The 24,955-nt window shown below is 39.5% G+C and overlaps 1 protein-coding gene and 1 long non-coding RNA gene across 2 annotated transcripts; one reads left to right on the top strand and one right to left on the bottom strand.

Moving 5' to 3' along the window:
* Nucleotides 1-5,187: 5,187 nt before the first annotated feature.
* On the bottom strand, nt 5,188-6,332 carry LOC142169827 (uncharacterized). The gene is made up of 3 exons (XM_075231748.1): nt 6,157-6,332; nt 5,489-6,039; nt 5,188-5,372 (listed from the first exon to the last, which is right to left on the bottom strand). Exons 1-3 carry the CDS (start codon nt 6,330-6,332, stop codon nt 5,188-5,190), a joined length of 912 nt encoding a protein of 303 aa, XP_075087849.1.
* A 15,552-nt stretch (nt 6,333-21,884) lies between these two features.
* On the top strand, nt 21,885-24,283 carry LOC107782879 (uncharacterized). The gene is made up of 4 exons (XR_001647340.2): nt 21,885-22,117; nt 22,339-22,394; nt 23,866-23,907; nt 23,992-24,283. It is a non-coding gene; the product is annotated as an uncharacterized LOC107782879 (long non-coding RNA).
* The last annotated feature ends 672 nt before the right edge of the window (nt 24,284-24,955 follow it).

Raw genomic sequence — 24,955 nt, 5'->3', positions numbered from 1 at the left:
TTTTATGACTTGCGGGGATGGTTAGTTTGGGATTTGGAAGGGTTCGGGTTGAAATCGGAACACTTGGTTCCTTAAGGTTGGCTAAAAAGGCTAAGTTTGACTTCGGTCAACATTTTGAGTAGACGGCCTCGGAATTAGGATTTGACGGTTCCAATAGATTCGTATGATGATTTCGGACTTGGGTGTATGTCCGTATCAGATTTTGGATGACCCGGGAGCATTTCGGCGCCTAATAGTGAAAGTTGGTTCTTTGAAAGTTTTGAAGTTCTTCAAATTTTGTTTGGAGTAGGTTTTGGTGATATCGAGGTCCAAATGGGATTCCGAGACCGTGAATAGTTCTGTATGGTGATTTAAGACTTGCACACAAAATTTGGTGTCATTCCAAGTAGTTTAGGTACGTTTCGGCGCATTGGGAGTAGATTGAAGAACTTAAAGTTCATATTTCTGATTCAATTCGTTTGGGATGTGATTCTTAGTCTTGATGTTGTTTTGGGGGTTCTGAGATTTTGAGCGGGTCGGTTTTATGATTCCAAACTTGTTTGTATGTTCGGGCGGGGCCTCAGGGGTCCCAGATGTTAATCGGCGAGGCTCGGACCAAGTTGGGACTTGGGAGCAACAGCTGAAGCTCCCATCTGCTAGTGTAATCGCACCTCCGCTTGGCCAGCCGCAGGTACGAGCCCATGACCGCAAATCCCAGCATGGGCTGTCCCGCCATCGCAGAAGCGGAAGAAGGACCGCACCTGTGAAGGCATAGGTGCGAAGGCAGGCATTGCATGAGCGGGCAGTGTCGCAGGTGCACTCTTTTTGTCGATGGTGCGTATCCGCAGGTGCGATCGCCTGGGCGCAAAAGTGAGAGGGGAAGCCTGGACTTGGTCCGCACCTGCGCGATTTTGTCCGCAGAAGCGGAATCGCATGTGCGGCAGTGGCACCGCAGGTGCGAATGTCGTTGAAGGCAGACCACTTTATTTAATACGGGATTTAGGCATTTTTGCTCATTTCTTACACTTCTTGGGGGCGATTTTGGAGCTGGTTAAAAAGGGATTTTCATCAACTAATTGAGGTGAGTAATTCCTACCAAATGTGAGTTAAATACATAGCTTATGGGTAGATTATAACATGTAAATTAGTGGAAATCATGGGTTTAGGTGAAAACCTAGGTTTTTGATAAAAACGGGATTTAACCATGAAATTTGGTTATGGAATTTAGTAAAAATCATATATTTGAGTTCACGAGGTTATGGGTAACAACTTCAAAACTTTCTGGAATCCGGGCACGTGGGTCCGGGGGTAAATTTTAGGGATTCTTCAAATAGGTTTGGGAAATCACTTTGATAGTTAGGATGTGAACTTTTGAACATGTATTGATCATTTTATATAATATTTGACTAGTTTCAAGTCGTTTGGCACCGAATTGAGGGTTTGAGCACAATCTTGGACTGGAAAGTAGGCTTTGAGACAAGGCAAGTCTCTTTTCTAATCTTGTAAGAGGGAATTAACCCCATAGGTAAATTGATTTAATATGTGCTTCTATTTCTGGGGGCTACGTACGCACGAGGTGACGAGAGTCCGTACGTAGCTACTAGTTATGCTATTGTCCGGGTAGTCTAGGACCCATATCATGCTATACCTATAATGTTTGCCCCCACGTGATAACTTAATTGCTTAAGTCATATTGAAATTTGATAAAAGAATTTTAAAAGGTTAAATTTCAGTCACTTCAAGTTGTGAATGGGACACTTGACTGTTATTGAGAATTTGTATTTCTTTAAAGTATTTTCTTTTTTGGAGTGGGTCGAAGCCTCGGTAGAAGATATATGCATCTATGGTTCGTGCCGTTCGACCCTCGGCACTGCACAGTTTAAATATTTTATGTTGGATTGGGTCGTACGACCTCGGCATAAATTGCGCATAATAAATCTTTGGGACTATTTATAATTGATGTTGCTAACATAGACTCGAGATGTAACTTATTAAATGATGAAAATAAATTCGGGACTTAATATTTGTGAAAGGGTTGTTTACTATTTCCTGTTATTGAGTTTTCAGTATTTTTCATGTAATCCATGCTTAAATTATAAATTTTTCATATTATTGTTAGCCCATATTAAGTGTCAAAGTCGACCCCTCGTCATAACTTCTTCGAGGTTAGACTAGATACTTACTGGGTACATGTTGTTTATGTACTCACGCTATACTTTTGCACTTAATGTGCAAGATCTGAGGCTGGTGCATCTGGGTATCAGTCCGGCGCGCACGCTTGATCCCTGTTACGAGACTACACGGTGAGCTGCCTTCCGAGCCGTTCTGCAGCAGCCAGAGTCTTTCTTTTATTATCGTTCTGTCTATTTCATTTCAGATAGTAGAGTAGTAACCTTTTGTATATTTTACTAGTAGCCCATACTCTTGTGACACTAGGTCTTGGCACACACTAGTAGACTTATAGTTTTGGTTCATTCTATGGTTATGATTGCACTCAGTTGCTTTTATTTTATTTATTTTAAATATGTATTTCTTAAATATTTTAAATTAAGTAAAGTTTAGTTACTTGGAAATTTATTAAAAAGAGAAATCCCGTGGTTAGTTCATTGTTGGCTTGCCTAGCGGCGGCGCTGGGCGCGCTCACGACCTATAATAGAATTGGGTTGTTACAACTCTATGTGCTGCTTTTCCTTCTATTTAACCAATTGTATTTTACATTGAATGCTAAATATTTTCCCCTATTATTTTTGCAGTGACTGTGGTGTATACGTGGCGGCATTTGCAGAATATGTTAGCATTGAAGAGTTATCGATTTCAAAGGAAGACCTTTCTGATATTGATCAACACCGTAGACGCTATGGAGAGCTCCGTTGGGATTATGCTAGAAAAAAGCAAGAGCTTGGTGCAATTAGTGAAAGTGAGGTGACTGGCAGATTAGCAAGAAGAAAAGGTGCACCAGCTGTGAAGGAGAGAATACGAGTCCGGAACAAAAAGAATTAGTTGCCCTTTTCAATAGAAAAATTGTAGTTAAAGTGTTTAGTTGTAGCTGGATTGTTGTAAAGTTAAATGAAAATTGTTTATTAAGAATAAGTAAGCTACAATTTATTTGTAGCAGATTCGTGCTACAGTTGTTTTACCTTTTGTTTTGTTATTTTGTCCAAAATTTTACTACTTAGAATAGAAAATATTTGTGGCATTCTTTTGGTTGAAAGTTGTTAGTACTTAATCTCGATATTGGTACTATATAATTTCTTTACAGCATAACTACAACAATGTCTACAACTACTATACAAAAATACATAATCTATTTAATTTTAGCAGTGTTGTTAGGAAAGGCTAAAAAGTAATAAATAAACCCAGTATTTGAACAAAACAACTACAGCCCAATTGCATTAAGAGTTGAAATATGTTTAGAAAACATTCATTATAGGAGACAATATAATGAAACCGTTAACCATCCGGAATCCACCAGAGCGATCGCACCGGCAACTAGAAAATCCCAGCATTCCCTTAGTCCAAAATTTGATCCGTTAACCATCCGGAATCCACCCGAGGCCTCCGGTACCTCGACCAAATATACCAATCAGTCCTAAAACATCATACGAACTTAGTCGAGCCTTTAAATCATATCAAACAATGCTAAAAATACGAATTGTGCATCGATTCAAACCTAATGAACTTTAAAGCTTCAAACTTCTACATTCGACACCGAAACCTATCGAATCAATTCTGATTGACCTCAAATTTTACACACAAGTCATAATTGATATTACGGACCTACTCCATCTTCCAGAATCAGAATCCGACCCCGATACCAAAAAGTCCACTCCCGGTCAAACTTCCCAAAATCATCCAATTTCCAACTTTTGCCAATTAACGCCGAAATGACCTACGGACCTCCAAATCAATATCCGGACACGCTCCTGAGACCAAAATCACCCTATGGAGCTATTGGAATCATTTAAACTCCATTCTGGAGTTGTCTTCACACAATTCAACCTACGGTCAGTTCCCACGACTTGAAGCTTCCTAAATTAGAATTTTCCATCCGAATCAACTTTGAACTTCCCAAAATTCTATTCCGACTCCGCGTACAAGTCATAAAATATGAAGTGAAGCTAATCAAGGCCTCAAAACGTCGAACGACATGCTAGGGCTCAAAATGACCGGTCGGATCGTTACACTATATTAATTTTTATTTCCTTTTGAGAGCATTCCTACAAGATCTTTTGTTATGACCTTCTAGTCCGCAGTTGCCATGTGAAACCTTGTACTTCTTTGCATTTACTTCATCATATGGTTTGTATCTTTGTTTTTGAGGTCTCCCTAATTGCCTTTTCCCAATAGGTGGCATTACAACTTCTTCAGCTATATGTTATGGCACATTCCATTTGCTTTCATCAGGCAGGGGGTCTACTAGTATTTCATAAGTCTACAGAAGGCTCTCCCTCGTGTAATAAGGAGAACAATAGTTTTCATAAGACTCGTTCCTGTATCTCAAAGCCGCCAAAGCATGTGGACAAGGAAGTTCATCAAGTTGGAATTGTCCACAAATACATTTCTTGTTTTGAAGGAAAACAATGAAGCGTTTCACACCATCTATCACAGTATGGATGTAATCTGTTTAAGCACCTCACTACAATTTCATTACAAACACACAACAAGTTGTCAGCAACAGATATAAAATAAAATAACTACAATTATATAACAACATTTCTATAATTATCAGTATATATTTAGTTTGATAAAATCAATGATCTGATGTTATTGGCCATAACTTACTCTCATCTTCTGCGATAATGTCTTGTTGTTCTCCAACTCTTTATTGTATTGTTTCCCAAGGTATGTGAACGTACCCTTTGCATTAAATAACTTTTTATTAGTACAACGTTCAAGAAGAGTCCTCATGTACTATAATAGTTCTACTACGGGCAGCTCTCTTGCATCTTTGGTTACTGCATTCAAGGACTCTGCAATGTTATATGTCATCGTCCATGTTCTGTTCACCGTATCATGTACCCGAGACTATCTGTGATAGCCAATATCGTATAGGTATGCTTTAATATGTGTGTAGATCTCTTCAATATTTGACATTCTTTCATTAAATTCATCAAGCGTGTATGATCGTGTTGTGGCAAAGTACAATTTGCTTAACTTTAGATGACCTTTCTTGAACTTTGACTTTATATTTGACCAAATATGCCACATTCAAGCATAATGTGGCATGCCGGTATAAACAGTAGATGTTACCTTCAATATACTCTCATTCTGATCCGAAACAACACACATATTTGGTTTTTCATCATATGCATGTTTGAATTGCACAAAAAACCACTTCCATGATGTGTCATTTTCTAAATCAACAACGGCGTATGCTAGTGGTAATATGCTACCTATTACATATATAGCAAAAAAAAAATTCAATTTCAGTAATAAAACTTGAAAATATAAAAAATAGAGTGTCAAAAATAACTTTATAATAAATTTTTTTATAACTAATCTACATTACCTGTTGCATCCATTGTACTAGTTGTTAGCATTATTCCCCTATATGCCGACTTCAAGAAGGTGCCATCGACTACTACAACTGGCCTACAATGCTCCCAACCCTTGATAGACATACTAAGTGCAACAAATGCATACAAGAAACAGTCATCTTCAATCTTCTGCAATTTCACTACCGAACCCGGATAAATCTTCTCTAGAATATACAAATAACTCGGCAAGCAACTATAGGAATCAGCAGGATGACCTCTCAAAAATTCCAAAGCCTTTTCCTTTACTTTCCAAGTTTGCATGTATGTTAAGTTCACACCATGATCCGACAACATGTCAGTTTGTATGTCTTTTGGTATGTATATTGTCTTAGGATCCGCATATTTTGGCATCACCATGCTGCCAACTATCATGAAAGTAGGTTTGCGTTGTATATATATGTTGTCCATCAAAGAGCATGTGTGCAGGCTGTTGAATTTTCGAACCTTGAACAATGTTGATTCATTTATGTTGGTGGACTTGAAGTGCCACGTACAATTGTCCCCAACACATACGAGGCAGTAGCTACAGAATAAAAACAATTCAAAAAATGTTTATGCACAACAACTTATTTTAAATAATTTATATACAAAAAACTACAACTTATACACAATATGAATTTGACAAATAAAATGTTCCTACCTTCGTGCACTAGACCTTTTCACCCTAAATTGAAACTTAGTCATGACAGAATAGTGCTTCAATGCACTGACAATTATTTGCTTGTCTTGGTAAACTTGGCCTACTTCAATTACATTTGGCATATGTTCTGTTATGATGATATTTTCATATTCCACAATTGTCGGAGATGTTTGCATGTCAGTCAACTTCACCGTTCCTGATACTTCTCCAATTGTGTTACAATTGCTTGACAATTGTACCACGTTAGTATTATGATAATCAGAACAACATGCACTCAATTAAAAGTATAGTAATTCAGACCTCTGTATATTCATGTGTTTAGTATTTGACAGAATACTTGTAGAGACATAACATTTGAACTTCATTTGTTATGTAGTATTATTGTAGATAATTTATAGTAAAATTATAGAACACTTGAAATTGAAAAAATACCAGCACTGGAAAAACAGAGCAAACCTGCAATTGTGCTCGCATTCGACATACTTCATTCCAAATTGAAATCACGCACTGTTATACACAGAGGATATATTCCTAAGTTTTTGTTTTTCCTTTTTCATCTCCATATACACTCGAACTCCTATATCGTTTCGAATTTCCATTGGAGGACAACATTCATTGACAATGTATTTGATTTCGATGATTTTCGCGTTGTATCTCCCAACGCTATCCCACCGACCATTGAGCTTAAGCATAATCGCTAATTTTGACATTATGTCATGAAATTCAATTCAATTGTAGCTAATACTTTGCAATTATTTTCTTCAAAACCTTTGTTTATGGAAAACCAGAGGAAACCAGAGAAAACTAGAAAATATAAGGATACTATAGATATGTTGCCTTGATTATGGTGCGATGATAAAGACAAACAATTTGCATAATAGAAGGATTCTACAAATATGTTGCCTTGATTATGGTGCGATGATTTCATCAGTAAAATCTCTAACTGAAATATAAGCGATGCCAAAATCTCGCATCTAAATAAGGAAGATTACAGCAGAAATGAGTCTAGTTTAAACAAATATATATTTTTTGTAGCTAAAACGTGTTTAGGTCGGGTAAATACCAAAACTGGGATATTTCTGGTAATAAAGTTTCAAATAGTGTATAGGAACGGAAAAATCCCTAAAAGATTTTTGGATTGGGCTTGAATTTATTTTCAGCAAGTGTTGTTTGCAGTTCTCGGACATTTCTTCTTTGAGTTGGGCATTTAGGATGTCAGGCATAGGTTGAAGATACAACGTCATAAATATCAAATGCTGAAATGCATTAGGAACAATTCAAATTTTCTATTTTAAAATTATGTCATCAGAGTGATATTGGATGAAAAAAGAGAATGAGTAAAAATAATACACACATGTAAAATAAATTTAAGTATTAACTACCTACCAATAAAGATAGAATCTAACATGTAATGATAGTGGATGTATTATATGCATGGTCCAGAATAAGCCTTTGCTGATTCATGGTGGTTTTTTGGTTATAAGAAGTACTTCTTTGCTCGCTTGCAGCGCCTCGACTCGAGTGTTCACTATAGGATTGAGTGAGGTGACGAGAGATAAAGCCAAAGTTCCTTGCTACACTCTATTGTTTGTAGGACTTTTGTTTATTTGGTGTGTGTATGTGTAACGACCTGGGCGGTCGTTTTGAGAGTAGTAGTCACGAACCCCTATTTAATGCTCCCTCCATTTCATCTTTGTGTTTTGTGACTTTCCTGGAGGATTTGTCTTTGGTTTCGGAGTGAAATGCGCGACATATAGTCCCTAAAATAGAATTTTAAGTCAAAGGAATTGACCGTAGTTTGAATTGTGTGAAGACGACTCTGGAATAGAGTTTTGAAGGTTTTTATAGCTCCGTAGTTTTGAATTGGTGAAAGTTGGAAATTTGATGAATTTTAAAAAGTTTGACCAGGAGTGGACTTTTTGATATCGGGTTCAGATTCCGGAAGTTGGAGTAGGTTCGTAATGTCAATTATAACTTGTGTGTAAAATTTAAGGTCAATCGGACTTGATTTGATAGGTTTCGGTGTCGGGTGTAAAAATTTAAAGTTTTAAAGTTCATTAGGCTTGAATCGATGTACAATTAGTGTTTTTAGCGTTGTTTGATGTGATTTAAAGGATCGCCTAAGTCCGTATGATGTTTTAGAACTTGTTGGTAAGTTTGGTTGATGTCCCAGGGCCCTCGAGTGAGTTTCAGATGGTTAACGGGTCATTTTTGGACTTAGAAGATTTCCTGGTGCTGGGTTGGTTCTGGTGTAATCGCACCTGCGCAAGGTTAACCGCAGGTGCGAGCCTGCATAAGCGAGCAACGGGACACAGGTGCGGGGTAGGGGAAATAGCCAGTGTTCGCAGGCGCAGTGTGAGGGCCGCAGAAGCGGAGTCACTTCTGCGAAAAATCGATCGCAGAAGCGGACGAGTGCTTTGGGAGGCATGTCCGCAGAAGCAGACGTATATGGGTAGATGCGCACCTGCAGAAGCGTAAGTGCCGCTGGTGCGAAAGAGTCGACCGCAGGAGCGAGAAAACCACATATGGGAGTATGTTGTCGCTTCTGCGAGGCCGCAGATGCGGCTAAGTGCCCGCAGAAGCGGAAATGCTGGACAAAACACTTGAATGCAATGGTTCGTGATTTTTCCTCATTTTAAACATTTTGAGATCGGGTTTGGCGATTTCTTGAGAGCATTATCGAGGGATTTCTTGAGGTAAGTACCTTGTGCTTATTTTTGATTAATAATCTTGTTTCCCTATTGTTTTTCCACCTAGATTGTGTGTGTTTAAGGTGGAACTTGGGAGTTGAGGCTAGGGATTTGGAGAGTTTAATTTGAGGATTTGAGTGGCGACTTGATGTCAGATTTTAGTAATTTTGGTATGAGTGAACTCGTGGTCGAATGGGTGTTCGTAATTTGTGAATTTTACCCGATTCCGAGATGTGGGCCCGGGTTGACTTTCTGGGCTGAAATTTTGAATCTTTGCTAAAGTTGTAGATTTATTATTTCAATTAGTTTCTCGTAGTATTATTCATGATATGTAATTGCTTTTGGCTAGATTTGGTCCATTCAGAGTTGGAAAGTCGAGGGAAAGGCATTCTTACCGATTGGTTGAGCGATATTTGAGGTAAGTGACTTGTCTAACCTTGTGTGGGGGGAAATCACCTTAGGATTTGGTACTGTTGTAATAATTTGTGATATGTGAGCGCCGTGTACGCAAGGTGACGAGTGTGTACATGGGCTGATTATGAAAAATTCGGTTCTTGCAGATTTATCATCTTTTAAAATATATTAACTGAGTTGCCTTAGCATATGTAGTGATCATGTTTAGCCTAGCATCGCATGCCTACGTGCCTTAACTCTTACTTACAATTTGTGCGACATGCTTAGTTGAATTACTCGTTTTCCTTTATTTAAAGTAAAAACTTTAAATGTGAGTTTTCTTACCATAAATTCATTGTTCCTTCGGTTACCTGCTGCATATTTACTTTGGGACTACGAGGCGGTTCCTCGGAAGTTCCCCCTGCACTACATATTTACTTTGGGACTACGAGGTGGTTCCTCGGGAGATCCCCCTGCACTGCATATTTACTTTGGGACTACGAGGCGGCTCCTCGGGAGATCCCTTATATTGCATATTTACTTTGGGACTACGAGGAGGTTCCTCGGGAGATCCCCTTGTACTGCATATTTACTTTAGGACTACAAGGCGTTTACTCGGGAGATCCCCATGTACTGCATATTTACATCGGGACTACGAGGCGTTTACTCGGGAGATCCCCCGCCTTGCATCTTTGCATTTGTGAATACGAGGCGGTACCTCAGAAGTACCCATGTTGTTTACTTCTATTTACTGTGCTGATATTTTCTGAAACTTCTTATTGTTTAAATTCTCAGTTATTTCAAAATATTATTACATCTTCTGCCTTACTTTTCTTTTAAACCAGTAGGGCCCTAACCTGACCTCGTCACTACTCTACCTGGGTTAGGCTTGGCATTTACTGGGTACCGTTGTGGTGTACTCATACTACACTTCTGAACATCTTTTTTTGCAGATCCAGGTTCTTTCCACCATACCAGATACCACTGAGTTGGACCGCACGTGGAGACTTCAAGGTATATCTGCCAGCATCTGCAGATCTCCGAGTCCTTCTCTATCCTTACTATGTTGTTTTCCTTATCTTTCTTTAGACTTTGATGTATAAAGACACTTAGTATTTACTCTTAGAAGGTTGTGACTCATTTCCACCGGGTATTAGGAGTTGTAATTATTGATTTGCAGTTTTATATTTATTTCATGTGTTGAGAATTGGACTTCAATTTTATATTATGGTATTCTGCAAATTGTTCGGCTTACCTAGTATTAGAGACTAGTTGCCATCACGACATCCTACGGAGGGTGAATTGGGGTTGTGAAAAGTTGGTATCAGAGCTCTAGGTTCATAGGTGTTATGAGTCACAAGCAGGTTTGGTAGATCTCGCGGATCAGTACGGAGACGTCTGTATTTATCTTTGGGAGGCTATGGAACTGTTAGAAAAAGTTTCACTTTCTTTGATTCCTTATCGTGCGAGATTTTGACTTCGGACTCTAAAATTCTCTCTTTCTATTCTCTCATAGATTGTAAGGACATGTACAGCTGGATCGGATGATCAGACACCCACACCCCATGCTAGAGCCGCGAGAGGCCGCGGGCGGGGTAGAGGCCAAGGATGTCTACGTGGTGCAACCAGAGCCCCCGCACGAGCTACTACAGAGGAGCCACCAGTAGCTTGGAGAGCATACACCTGAGATGCCCGTTACTACACCAGGTCTCCAGGAAAATCTAGCCTAGTTTCTGAGCATGTTCAGCACCATGGCTCATGCAGGATTGATACCTCTTGCTCCTGCCACATCTCAGGTCGGGGGAGGAGCACATACTCCTACCGTCGGTATCCCAGAGCAGCGTCTTCAGGTAGACCAGGATCTAGAGATCATACCGATACAACTAGTAGCTCCAGTTCAGCCCGAGGTTAGGGCAGCAGCATCTGAGGAAGAGCAGCTCAAGCTCGAGAGGTACAAGATGTACCACCCACCTTCTTTTAGTGGCTTGGCGTTGGTATGCCTAGGGTTTTCAAGAGGAGTGTCATCGTATCCTCCATACTATAGGTGTTGCAGATACTAGTAGGGTTTCTTTCACTACATTCCAGCTTAGAGAAGCGGCCTATCAGTGGTGGCGCACATACGAGTTGGATAGTCCGGCTAAGGCAGCCTCACTCACTTGGACTCAGTTCTCAGATATGTTCATGAGGGAGTATGTTCCCCAGAGTCTCAGAGATGCTTGGCGCACAGTGTTTGAGCAGTTGCGCCAGGGTTCTATGACCGTGTCAGAGTATACGGTCTGATTCAGTGATTTGGCTAGGCATTCACTAACCTTGGTTGCTACTATTCGAGAGTGGGTTCGTTGGTTTATTGAGGGGCTCAACTCCAGCATCAGATTGAGCATGGACTAAGAGTTGGAAATGGATATTGCATATCAGCAGGTAGTGGGGATTGCTAGGAGGTTAGAGGGCATATTGACTCGGGATAGAGAGGAGAGAGAGGCCAAGAGGTCTCGAGAGTCTGGCACTTACAGTGGTACTCGTTCCCCAGTATTAACTCATTATGGTAGGGGTTATATGGGTCTCCATGTTCACTCAGCACTTCCAGCTACCAGCAGTGCTCCGGCCACTACTAGGCCCTAGGATCCTTATTATGCACCACCAGTGTCTAGTGTGCCTCCTGTACGGGGTGCTTCCAGTAGTCAGTCCAGTCGATCAGGCCCGAGCTAGTCGTAGCAGCCATGTCCTCCGAGATCTTATTTTGAGTATGGCGACACTCGTCATTTGGTAAGGGATTGCCCTGGATTCAGGAGGGGTGCACCTCCACAGTTATCTCAGGCACCGCGCGCTCCACTGGGTCCTCAGGATATGATTGCAGCACCAGCTACCATCCCACCTGCACAACCAGCTAGAGGTGGAGGTTGGACAGGTAGAGGTCGCCCTAGAAGGGGAGGCCAGGCCAGATATTATGCCCTTCCTGCTAGGACCGAGGTAGTTGCATCAGATTTTGTTATCACAGGTATTGTTCTGGTCTATCAGAGAGATGCATCAGTCTTATTTGATCAATGCTCCACTTATTCTTATGTTTCATCTTATTTTGCTTCGTATTTGGGTGTATCCCGTGATTCTCTGAGTTCACCTATTTATGTATCTACACTCGTGAGTGATTCCATTGTTTTTGACCGTGTGTATCGGTCGTGTTTGATTGTTCTTAGTGGTTTTAAGACCAAAGACGATTTATTATTGCTCAGTATGGTAGATTTCGATGTTATTTTGGGCATGGATTGGTTGTCGCCCTATCACGCTATCCTTGATTGTCATTCTAAGACGATAACGTTGGCTATGCCATGTCTACCATGACTAGAGTGAAGAGGTACCTTGGATCATGTTCCTAGCAGGGTTATTTCATTTCTTAAAGCTCAACGAATGGTTGATAAAGGGTGTGATGCGTATCTGGCCTATGTGAGAGATATTAGTATTGATACTCCTACCGTCGAGTCAGTTTTGGTAGTAAGGGATTTTGCAGACGTATTTCCGGCAGATCTTCCGGGCATGCCGCCCGACAAAGATATTAACTTTGGCATTGATTTAATACCGGGCACTCAGCCCATTTCTATTACACCTTATCGGATGGCCCTAGTAGAGTTGAAAGAGTTAAAGGAACAACTATTAGAGTTGCTTGAAAAGGGCTTCATTCGGCCCAGTGTGTCGCCTTGGGGTACCCCTGTCTTGTTTATGAAGAAGAAGGATAGTTCTATGCGAATGTGTATCGATTATCGCCAGTTGAACAAGGTTACAGTGAAGAACACGTATCCATTGCCACGCATTGATGACCTATCTGATCATCTTCAGGGTGCCAGAGTGTTCTCTAAGATCGACTTGCATTCAAGTTATCATCAGTTGAAGATTCGGGAGCCAGATATCCCAAAGACTACTTTTAGGACTCGGTATGGTCATTACGAGTTCCTTGTGATGTCTTTTGGGCTGACCAACGCCCCAAAAACATTCATGCACTTGATGAACAATGTAATGCAGCCCTATCTTGACTCCTACGTCATTATGTTTATTGACAACATTCTGGTGTACTCCCGGACTTGGGAGGATCATGAGCAGCACCTGAGGACAGTGGCATTTCTGGGTCATTTAGTATCGAGTGAGGGGATCAAGGTGGATCCGAAGAAAATTGAAGCAGTGCAGATTTGGCCTAGACCGTCCTCAGCTACGGAGATCTGGAGTTTTCTTGGCTTGGCGAGGTATTACCGTCGATTTGTAGAGGGTTTCTCGTCTATTGCATCACCTATGACCAGATTGACCTAGAAGGGTGCTACATTCAGGTGGACCGAGGAGTGTGAGGGAAGCTTTCAAAAACTCCAGACTGCTTTAACTACAACCCCAATGTTAGTGTTGCCTACTGGATTGGGGTCCTATATGGTGTATTGTGATATGTCGTGTGTTGGTCTCGGCGCGATATTGATGCAGGACGATAGGGTGATTGCCTACGCGTCCAGACAGTTGAAGGTGCATGAGAAGAATTATCATGTCCACGACCTTGAGTTAGCAGCTATTGTTCATGTCTTGAAGATCTGGCGACACTACTTGTATGGTGTTCCTTGTGAGGTTTTCACCGATCACCGGAGTCTACAACATCTGTTTAAACAAAAGGATCTTAACTTGCGACAGCGGAGATGGTTGGAGTTGCTTAAGAATTATGATATCACCATTCTCTATCATCCCAGGAAGGCCAATGTGGTGGTTGATGCCTTGAGTCACAAGGCGGAGAGTTTGGGCAGTTTAGCATATCTACCAGTAGCAGAGAGGCCTTTAGCCTTGGAAGTTCAGGCCTTGGCCAGTTTGTCAAATTGGATGTTTCCGAGCCGAGCAGAGTTTTGGCTTGTGTGGTTTCTCGGTCTTCTCTCTATGATCGTATCAGGGAGTGTCAGTATGATGACCCCTATCTGTTTGTCCTCAAGGACACTGTTCAGCACAGTGATGCCAAGGAAGTCACTATAAGAGATGACAGTGTATTACGGATGCAGGGAAGGCTATGTGTGCCTAATGTAGATGTTTTGTATGAGTTCATCCTCTGGGAGGCTTACAGTTCGCGGTACTCCATTCACCCAGGTGTCGTGAAGATGTATCAGGATTTGAGGCAGCACTATTAGTGGAGGCGGATGAAGAAGAACATAGTGGAATATGTAGCTCGTTGCCTAAATTATCAGCAGGTGAAGTATGAGCATCAGCGACCGGGTGGGTTGCTTTAGAAGATAGAGATTCCAGAGTGGAAATGGGAGCGGATCACTATGGATTTTGTTGTTTGGCTCCCACGGACTCAGAGGAAGTTCGATGCAGTTTGGGTGATTGTGGATAGATTGACCAAGTCAGCTCATTTCATTCATGTGGTTACTACTTACTCTTCGGAGCAGCTGGCTCAGGTTTACATCTGCGAGATTGTCAGGCTTCATGGAGTACCGTTATCTATCATCTCTGACCGGGGTACGTAGTTTACATCACGATTCTGGAGATCCGTATAGCGTGAGTTGGGTACTCGTGTAGAGTTGAGTACAATATTTCACCCTCAGACGGACGGACAGTCTGAGCGCACTATTCAGATATTGGAGGATATGCTTCATGCGTGTGTGGTTGATTTTAGGGGAGCTTGGGATTGTTCTTACCACTTGCGGAGTTTGCCTACAACAACAGTTATCAGTTGAGCATTTAGATGGCGTCGTATGAGGCTTTGTATGGTAGATGGTGCCGGTCTCCAGTGGGTTGGTACGAGCCGGTGAGGCTAGTCTATTAGGTACAGACTTGGTTCAGGATGCCTTGGAGAAAGTTAAATTGATTCAGGATCGACTTTGTACAGCCCAGTTCAGGCAGAAAGGTTATGTGGATCGAAAGGTTCACGACATTGCATTCATGGTTGGGGAGCGGGTCTTGCTCCGGGTTTCGCCCATGAAGTGTGTTATGAGGTTCAGGAAGAAGGTCAAGCTAAGCCCTAGGTATATCGGGCCTTTTGAGATTCTATATAGGGTTGGAGAAGTGGCTTACAGAGTTGCACTGCCACCTAGTCTCTCTGCAGTTCATCCAGTATTCCATGTTTCCATGCTTTGGAAGTATCACGACGATCCGTCTCATGTGTTAGACTTCAGCTCAGTCCAGTTGGACAAGGATCTATCTTATGTTGAGGAGCCAGTGTCTATTTTGGATAGGCAGGTTCGAAAGTTGAGGTCGAAGAGCATTGCTTCTGTGAAGGTTCAGTGGAGGGGTCATCCGGTCGAGGAGGCGACTTGGGAGAACGAACAGGATATGCGCAGCTGTTATCCTCGTCTTTTCACCACTTCAGGTATGTCTCTATACTCGTTCGAGGACGAACGTATGTTTTAAGAGGGGGAAGATGTAACGACCCGGCCGTTCATTTTGAGAGTAGTACCCCCGAACCCTTATTTATTGCTCTTTTCATTTCATCTTTGGGTTTTGTGACTTGCCGGGAGGATTTGTCTTTGGTTTCGGAGTGAAATGGGATACATAGTCCCTGAAATGGAAGTTTAAGTCGTAGGAATTGATCGTAGTTTGAACTATGTGAAGAGGACTCTAGAATGGCGTTTTGACGGTTCCTATAGCTCCGTAGGGTGATTTGGTCTTAAGAGCTTGTTCGGATGTTGAATCGGAGGTCCATAGGTCATTTTAACGTCAATTGGCAAAAGTTAAAAATTTGATGAATTTTGGAAAGTTTGACCGGGAGTGGACTTTTTGATATCGAGGTCAGATTCTGATTCCTGAAGTTGGAGTAGGTCCGTAGTGTCGATTATGACTTGTGTGCAAAATTTGAGGTCAATCGGACTTGATTTGATATGTTTCAGCATCGGGTGTAAAAGTTTGAAGTTTTAAAGTTTATTAGGCTTGAATTGATGTGCAATTCGTATTTTTAGCATTGTTTGATGTGATTTAAAGGCTCGACTAAGTCTGTGTGATCTTTTAGGACTTGTTGGTAAGTTTGGTTGATGTCCTAGGGGCCTCAGGTGAGTTTCAGATGGTTAACGGGTTATTTTTGGACTTAGAATATTTTCTGGTGCTGGGCTGGTTCTGGTGTAATCGCACTTGCGCAAGGTTGACCGCAGGTGCGAGCCCGCAGAAGCGAGCAATGGGACGTAAGTGCAGAGCTAGGGGATATGGCCAGTGGTCGCAGAAGATCGATCGTAGAAGTGGACGAGTGCTTGGGGAGGCATGTCCGCAGAAACGTACGTATAGGCGCAGATGCGCACCCGCAGAAGCGGGATTTGGTAAGTCCCTTGTACCTATTTTTGATCAATAATCTTATTTTCCCATTATTTTTTTCACCTAGATTGTGTGTGTTTAAGGTGGAATTTGGGAGTTGAGGCTAGAGATTTGGAGAGTTTAATTTGAGGATTTGAGTGGCGACTTGGTGTCAGATTTTAGTAATTTTGGTATGAGTGAACTCGTGGTCGAATGGGTGTTCATAATTTGTGACTTTTACCCGATTCCGAGACGTGGACCCGGGTCGACTTTTTGGGCCAAATTTTTTATTCTTTGCTAAAGTCATAGATTTATTATTTAAATTAGTTTCTCGTAGTTGTATTCATGATATGTAATTGATTTTGGCTAAATTTGGGGTATTCGAAGTTGGAAAGTCGAGGGAAAGGCATTCTTACCGATTGATTGAGCGAGAATTAAGGTAAGTGACTTGTCCAACATTGTGTGGGGGAAATCCCCTTAAGATTTGGTACTGTTGTAATAATTTGTGATATGTGAACGCCGTGTACGCGAGGTGACGAGTGCGTACACAGGCTGATTATCGAAAATTCGATTCTTGCATATTTATCATCTTTTAAAATACATTAACTGGGTTGTCTTCTTTTAAAATACATTAACTGAGTTACCTTAGCATATGTAGTGATCATGTTTAACCTAGCATCGCATATCTATGTGCCTTAACTCTTACTTGCAATTTGTGCAACATGCTTAGTTGAATTATATGTTTCCCTTGATTTAAAGTAAAAACTTTAAATATGAATTTTCTTTCCATAAACTCATTGTTCCTTTAGTTACCTGCTGCATATTTACTTTGGGACTATGAGGCAATTCCTCGGGAGATCCCCTGCACTGCATATTTACTTTGGAACTACGAGGCAGTTCCTTGGGAGATCCCCATGCACTGCATATTTACTTTGGGACTACGAGACGTTTACTCGGGAGATCCCCCTGTACTGCATATTTACTTTTGGACTACGAGTCGTTTACTCGGGAGATCCCCATGTACTGCATATTTATATCGGGACTACGAGGGGTTTACTCGGGAGATCCCTCGCCTTGCACCTTTACATTTGTGACTACGAAGCGGTACCTCTGAAGTACCCATGTTGTTTACTTCTATTTACTGTGCTGATATTTTCTGAAACTTCTTATTGTTTAAATTCTCAGTTATTTCAAAATATTATTACATCTTCTGCGTTACTTTTCTTTTAAACTAGTAGGGCCCTAACCTGACCTCGTCACTACTCTACCGAGGTTAGATTTGGCACTTACTGGGTACCGTTATGGTGTACTCATACTATACTTCTGCACATCTTTTTTTGCAGATCCAGGTTCTTCCCACCATACCAGATACCAGTGAGTTGGACCGCACGTGGAGACTTCAAGGTATATCTGCCAGCGTCCGCAGACCTCGGAGTCCCCATCTATCATTACTATATTGTTTTCCTTATTTTTCTTTAGACTCCGATGTATAGAGATACTTAGAATTTACTCTTAGAAGCTTGTGACTCATTTCCCCCGGATTTTGGGAGTTGTAATTATTGATTTGCAGTTTTATATTTATTTCATGTGTTGAGAATTGGACTTTAGTTTTATATTATGGTATTCTACAAATTGTTAGGCTTACCTAGTCTTAGAGATTAGGTGCCATCATGACATCCTATGGAGGGTGAATTGGGGTCGCGACAGTATGAATTCAGCCTCTCGTTAGGTCTTTACAGAATGAGTATCCACCTTCTCAAGCCTCTCTATTATACCCTTAAAAAGTAATAATGGATAATTTTTATTAATAAATAGATACATGTTAAATAGTGGATACATATATGTTAAATATACATGTTCTTTATTCTTCTAGATTTTGGATATACATACGTCTAATTCAAACCGATAACTCTAAATGCATACACATTTAGTGCTTATATGCTCAATCTTCTTATACAGGTCCAAAGTAGTGATAAAAGAAGAAAAATATCAAATTAATGATTGAAAAGAAAGTTTGATTGACAAAATATCATATTAAAAGACACAAAATTGAATAGTAATAGTTTTATATATGTGAATTTTTAGAAGTTGTATAAAAATGAAATATGTCAAACATCATCTAATATTTCAAAAGATAACAAAGTGTGCCATGCAACAATAGTAACATAACCCATGTATTCCTACAAATAGGTTTGAAAAAAAAATTCAAAATATAAAACGGGTGAGTAAGGGCCCGTTTGGCCATAAGAAATTTACTTTTTTGGACAAATTTTTTACTTTTTTTTTGTATCGCCGTTTGTATAAAGCCCTAGAAATTTTTCTAACAAAATTAAGCCTAATTCGAGCTTAAGAGAATAATTAGCGAGACCTCAAACTATAGGTGGGCCCACACAAGGGTATCAGGATCATCACAATACTTGGACATGAAAGTCATGAGAGTTGGAGGTTCCGAAGTTAAGTGTCTAAGGAAATAACTTTGAAAAATTGAATAAAGAAGATAGAAAAATCACTAAAGCCTTGCGTGGCCAAGATGCGTGGCACACGCAGGCTATGTGGCCTATTCCAGAAGAAGGGAGGAAGAGGAGAAAAGAGGGCTCAAGCTGCGTGGCCAGGTTACGTGGCCCATGCAGGCTACGTGGCCAAAATGCATGGCCTACGCAGACCCCTGTTCTATAAATAGAGGGAGTTTCGGGGAGAGAGAAAAAAGAAGATTTTGAAGATTTTGGGGTTCCTCGGCCATGGCATTCCCCATACTCCAAGGTGAGTTTCTTGGTATAATTATAATGGATTAATACTATTGAATGTTGATATTAACATTATTATGGATCGAAATCCATAAGAAGTCCTCCAATCTTCAAGAATCATTCAAAGGAGTTCAAGTTAGGGTTTGAGCTATAAGAGATAATTTCACTACTCTATACTTGCATATAATTATGGATTAAGTATGCGGATGTGATTGTGGTTTAGAAAATGCTATTTATTTGGAGTATTACAGGAGTCTTGAAAATGGGTAATGTGAGTTAGGGTTCCTGAAAGAGGAAGATGACGAATAGTGAAATTGTGAATTTTGTTAAGTTTTTTGGTGTGTTACTTAGTTGGAAATACTAAAGTATTCCATGGATTGAACAAGACCTAAAATATATAATTCTTCACCATTATTGAGCTAAGCGAAGAAGACGATGAATATTGTTGATTTGGTGAAAATGAGTTAAATACTATTCTTTATAAGCTTGTGAGCAATTCACTGTTGAATATTGTTGTTGGCCTCAAATGAGAGAATTAGAATTAACAACTTAAGTATTGACGATGAGAATATGAATTTTTACTAGACTTGTGAAGTAGGACCTAAGTGTTGGACACTTAGTTGACATAGTTTATTTTGTCTTAATGTGTCGTTGATGTATTTGAGTTCATTATTTAGATATTGGCTTGTTTGGCAACGTTTGAGCATTTTAGTCAATTTAGAGTTTGGAATTGAGGTAAGTTGATTAAACTTACTTTTCTCGAGGGACTTTTCTCTAAAAGCATGATTTGGTTAAGAAATGAGTTATTTATATATGTGTGTCCGTACTTGTGGGGACAAGCGATTGCGGATATCTCCATGTACTAAAATATTGTATTGCATATGAAGTGTTATGTTATTTTCTAAAAACGTTGTTTTAAATATTGGTTAGTAAAATGACACTTGAGACTAACGTTATAAGTTTTATTAAAGAACTTATGTTGATGATAAAGGGATTAAATATTTGAGTTTTATTGTTATCTTTATTTTATAAAATGAGAAATATAATAAGTACTTCTAAAATCTTTATATTTTGAAGTATCAATTGTCAAATCTTTAAGGATTGGAATCTCATTTTGTTAATTGCTTAATATGAAATGAAAAAAGATTTTGTTTTATTTAGTTCAAACAGTTTGAATTGACTATAAATATCATGCTTTGATAAAATAGATATTTTGAGGCTATTTGCTGTGAATCTATTTTTGGGTATCAATTATTTTGGCAGTTACTTGTATTCACAGAGATTGGCTTCGGTATATCGTGTTCGTCATCATGAAACTACATGTGTCAGTGTAGGTGTAGATGGCCACTTTGTGGTATAGACTACGTTAGAGTATCCTCCTTGAGAGGGTGCTATTTTGTGTTATTAATAACATGGTTGAGTCGATTCGTACGGTACTGCGATGAGACGACCTGAACAAGTAGGGTATATGATACTTGCCGCTAGGTACATAACCTAGTTGACCTTCTTGTGTCAGTGATGGTATAGTACTCCCGGTGAAAACGTACAAAAATAAATTTGTTATGTTTAGGTCTAAAGAGCCGAAAGGGGTTTCAATGACTTAATGAAGTTGAAATAATTTTGCATGATTCTTATTAGAATTATGGGTCGATATAATTATTTTAAAAGTTTGTATCATGATTTATATTTTTTAATTCTTTTCATTTGAAATGATAAAGAACATGAATTGATATAATTGTTATCGTTTTATATCAAATGTTGGTTACGTTATTTTTGTAAAGTCTTGTCCCAGAAACTTGAGTTAGAGAGAGTCTATGACACTTATTGAGTAACGTGGTGGTGTACTCAGCCCCCAGGGGCCCTTTCCGGGGTCTCGCTTACTTTACATGTTTTCAAGATGAGATGTGGTACGTGATGGGCGGATGAGGCTAGGATGACTCTCTTTACGAGGCATATAGTAAGGCACCACTTCTATTTCGTGGTAGCCTTCATGTCGATCTTACTTTTGGTTGGGGTTTGTCTCAAGTATTTATTTCACCCTTGTATCTTAGAGATTTCATAGACAATTATTATTATTATGGAGTTGTAATTGAGAGTTATTCATATGACATGCATGAAAGGAATATTGTTATAATTTAGTATTTTTTTTAGTTATTGAAAAATGATGGATCTAAATATTTTCTTTCATGTATGGTTTTAATCATTTAACATGATTGTATTTTCAAAAAGGCTTCCGCATGTATCTATTATGCATATAGATGAGCATTCTTGTACGGGTTGGTTCACCTAGGTGGGATAGTATATCGGGTGTCGGTCACGTGATTTTGGGTCATGACAGTTTGGCCATGAAAATTTTAAATTTCACTTGAAGTTGAATTTCAAAAAATTTCAAAAACTTCAAAAAGTTATTTTTCGAAATTTTCACTTCGAATTACTTACAAAAATTCATAAACAGCTCCAAATTATATTCATGTCCAAATACAACTCTATAGATGTTATTTTCACTTAATTGTTTTATTTGTTTTTTGAGAATTTCACAAAAAAAAAAATATCGAAGAAAAAAAAAAGGAACAAGAAAAGAAGCAAGTTGCTAAAGGAATGATGCGGTAGCCCTACTCCTAATAGGCTGATTCCTTTATTCAAATACCTAAAAGCCCCCTCATAAACTCCCATTGACACTTCAGCCAAAGAGGGTAAAACAGTAAATCCAAAACTTTTATTCCCACCCCAATAATTCCACGGTTGTCCACCAATGTTATAAAGTTATGCGACTGTCCTAAAAATTCCAACGCCACTTTACAAAAGAGCTGTGTGGGTTGGGAGAAGGTATTTCCATTCTCTAATTAACCGATAATCAGATCCAAACTCTTAACCCTAGAAAATCAACCATGTCTTCTAAGCAAGGTACACTCCTTAATCTCCCTTTTTTTCTCTTCTTTAACTTTTAATCGCCTTTTCTATAATTATTGATTTTCAAAGATTTGATTTTTGATTATTTTTGACATATATCTGGCCCAATTAATTTGGGGTTGAGGTGTGTTTGGTTGATTGATTTTGTAAAAAGGGTAGAAGAACGGCTAAGAACTGAATTGATTTAACAACTGCTTTTTCTTTTTGTGGAACAGGTGGAAAGGCAAAGCCTTTGAAGGCACCAAAGAGTGAAAAGAAGGAATACGACGAGGTAATTAGGGAAAGATTTTGTTTTTATTTTATTGTGTCCATCCTTTTACTTATTTTGCAGATCTCGTATTTTGATTACAATCCGTCTGTCCAATATATTGTTTATTTTATGTCTTGAGTTTGTGTTGAGAAACTTTGATTCAAATAGAGGTAATAGTGATTTGAACTCTCAAATTTGGGTAGATATATAGTCTCTACTTATGAGTGATGCATCCTTTGAATTGGAACAAAGGATTGTATGCCCGATCCCCAACTTATTCCGGATTGAGACTTAGCTGACTGATATGCCCTTGTTTGCGTATCAGCTGAATTTTTTCTCTCTTTCTTTGTTTGGGGATAAGGTTTTAGTCATGTTAACATTTTTACTTCACATCCTATGCTGCTATATAGGAGCTGTTTTAGCCTTACAAAGATTTATACATCCCTAGAAAATATAAAGAACTTTTAGTACTTTTTTTTAAATAGTATTGGCCTGAGGTGAGCTTATTTGAAGTAACATGGTCAGTGAGGATTCTTATTGCCGACCCCAACATTTTTGGAAGGCTTAGTTGTTGTTTAGTAGTTCTTTTGGGGGGGATAAGCGACCAGAATTATTTCATTGATGGCAAAAATCAGCACTAAGATACTGCTGGACAATTTTAGCAAGATATGTGTGCAAGCTACGGTCTTAGAATTTAAAATTTTACTTATGCCTCGGGCTTACGGATAGTAAGGCGGAGGTTGGGTTAGGCATCCAGTCTATATGCAGAAAACATGCCTGTTAGAGTCGCACGGCTATTTTGCAGGTAATGCGGGTATACTTTGTAGCTGCATAAAGAGGTTCTTAATTGTTTCTGGAGGCACTTTGAAAATGGAAAAGAGATTTAAGGAGGAAAGGGAACATTGAAGAAACAAAGGAAAAAAGAAGCAAATTTATGGGGAATTCATTTGAGTTTTGTTGTTTTCTCAGTAGGGCTGCAAGTGGTATAGAGAGGGTACAACGTTATTTTTGTTGATGTGGGTGTGGGGTAGGGTGAGCGGAGTAATTAAAGGATTTCTTTTTGTTTGGTGGAAATAATTAAAAGATTCATATAGTCGACCCAACTGGTTTCAAGTTGAGTCGTAGTTGATTGATGGGCACAAGCCAGTGTTGATAATGTCCACTATAGTTCTACCCATATCTATATGCTTTCCATTGACATATCTAGGTCAGTGAAGCCAGTGAAGATTGTTATGCAAGTTATTTGGCTGTGTTGAGGAATATATATTTAGATGGTCACCTTCAGAGATTCTCTACTAGTCAGGATAATATTTGCTAACTCTGCTATGAAGAAGTGCGAGCAGATGACTAATAATGAAACGTTTGTTATTATTGGTCATGTTTCATGCTCAGAATTTGGTATCCACTGTAGTAAGTATTTGTCTCTGGTGTATGAGCTTCCATGTGATGTTTGCTGCTCTCTCTAACTTGTACGTGTTTGATTTATCTGCAGAATGACAAGGCTTTCCTTGCAAAGAAGAAGGAAGAGGAAAAGGTAACTCATTCTTCCAGTGCTTGCAGCCTGTGGGATACACCTATCATTCTGATTCCATTAACCCTTTATTTTGTGATTTTGCAGGCACTAAAGGAGCTCAAGGCAAAGGCTGCGAAAGGCTCCATTGGTGGTACTGGCCTGAAAAAGAGCGGAAAGAAATGAGAATGTTATATTCTTCCTCCTAGTATTGGGATCTTCTTTTCTCGCCCATGGCTAGATTTGGTGTTCTAAGCTTTTACGGTTAACTTAACTTTTGGGATGTCTCTATGGTGACTGAATGAATTAGTATGGGGGACTTGTTCCTTTCCAATATAATGACTTGTATTGTGGTGCCTTTCCCTATCAATAATTCATATAGTCGTTAATCTTTGTGTGACATGCTGACTCACTCTAACATAATTCCGACCTCCCTCATAACCCCCAATAAAGTAAAAGATGAAAGAACGAAACTTGGGTATTCCATTATTTTTACTGCGGATTTGACAAGTTTCTGCATGTCTTAAATTTGAGATTGTCTCGTGCACTGTTTTTAGATTAAATCATCTATCAGTCTTTGTTTTTTGCATCGTAGTGTTTTAGGGATGTCTGCAATATATCATTATGGGTTGATAATGCAGGAGGGATTGTGTGGTTGGCTAGAGAATTTGTGATCAACAGGGCCAAAACCCTCCCAGTCTTGGACTCCTAAGAAAAATATAAGGGAAGTCAACTACTTAACTATCTACATTTAGTTTGTCAAATGCGCATAGGGAATCACAGCATAAGGATTTGGTGTCAGATTCATAAATGGATTGAGAGCTATCAAAGGAATAAGTAGTTTCTCGGGGTGTACAAAGACTGTAAGATGACGAGATGAAGCTATGGTTGAAGCATTAACTGAGGGATGCCTTCCTTGGGAAATAGAGAGCTGAGCTGGGTATCTTCAGGGGTTAATCCAAGTCATTCTCCACCTCAACACAGAATGATATTACTTCTGTTAACACATTCTCTATGGGTTAGAGTTTAAACAGTGAATCTTGTCAATCAATGTGTTATGCCTCTATTCCGA

The sequence above is a fragment of the Nicotiana tabacum genome, chromosome 15 (assembly GCF_000715075.1).
Source record: "Nicotiana tabacum cultivar K326 chromosome 15, ASM71507v2, whole genome shotgun sequence".
Lineage (NCBI taxonomy): Eukaryota > Viridiplantae > Streptophyta > Magnoliopsida > Solanales > Solanaceae > Nicotiana > Nicotiana tabacum.
This window is presented reverse-complemented; position numbering and strand designations above follow the sequence as displayed.

Coding starts and splice junctions, on each gene's coding strand:
- LOC142169827 (XM_075231748.1), bottom strand. CDS start 6,332: ATGCAAACATCTCCGACAATTGTGGAATATGAAAATATCATCATAACA. Junction 6,040..6,156: donor AAAAGGTCTAGTGCACGAAG/GTAGGAACATTT, acceptor TTTATTCTGTAG/CTACTGCCTCGTATGTGTTG. Junction 5,373..5,488: donor TAGTACAATGGATGCAACAG/GTAATGTAGATT, acceptor TATATGTAATAG/GTAGCATATTACCACTAGCA.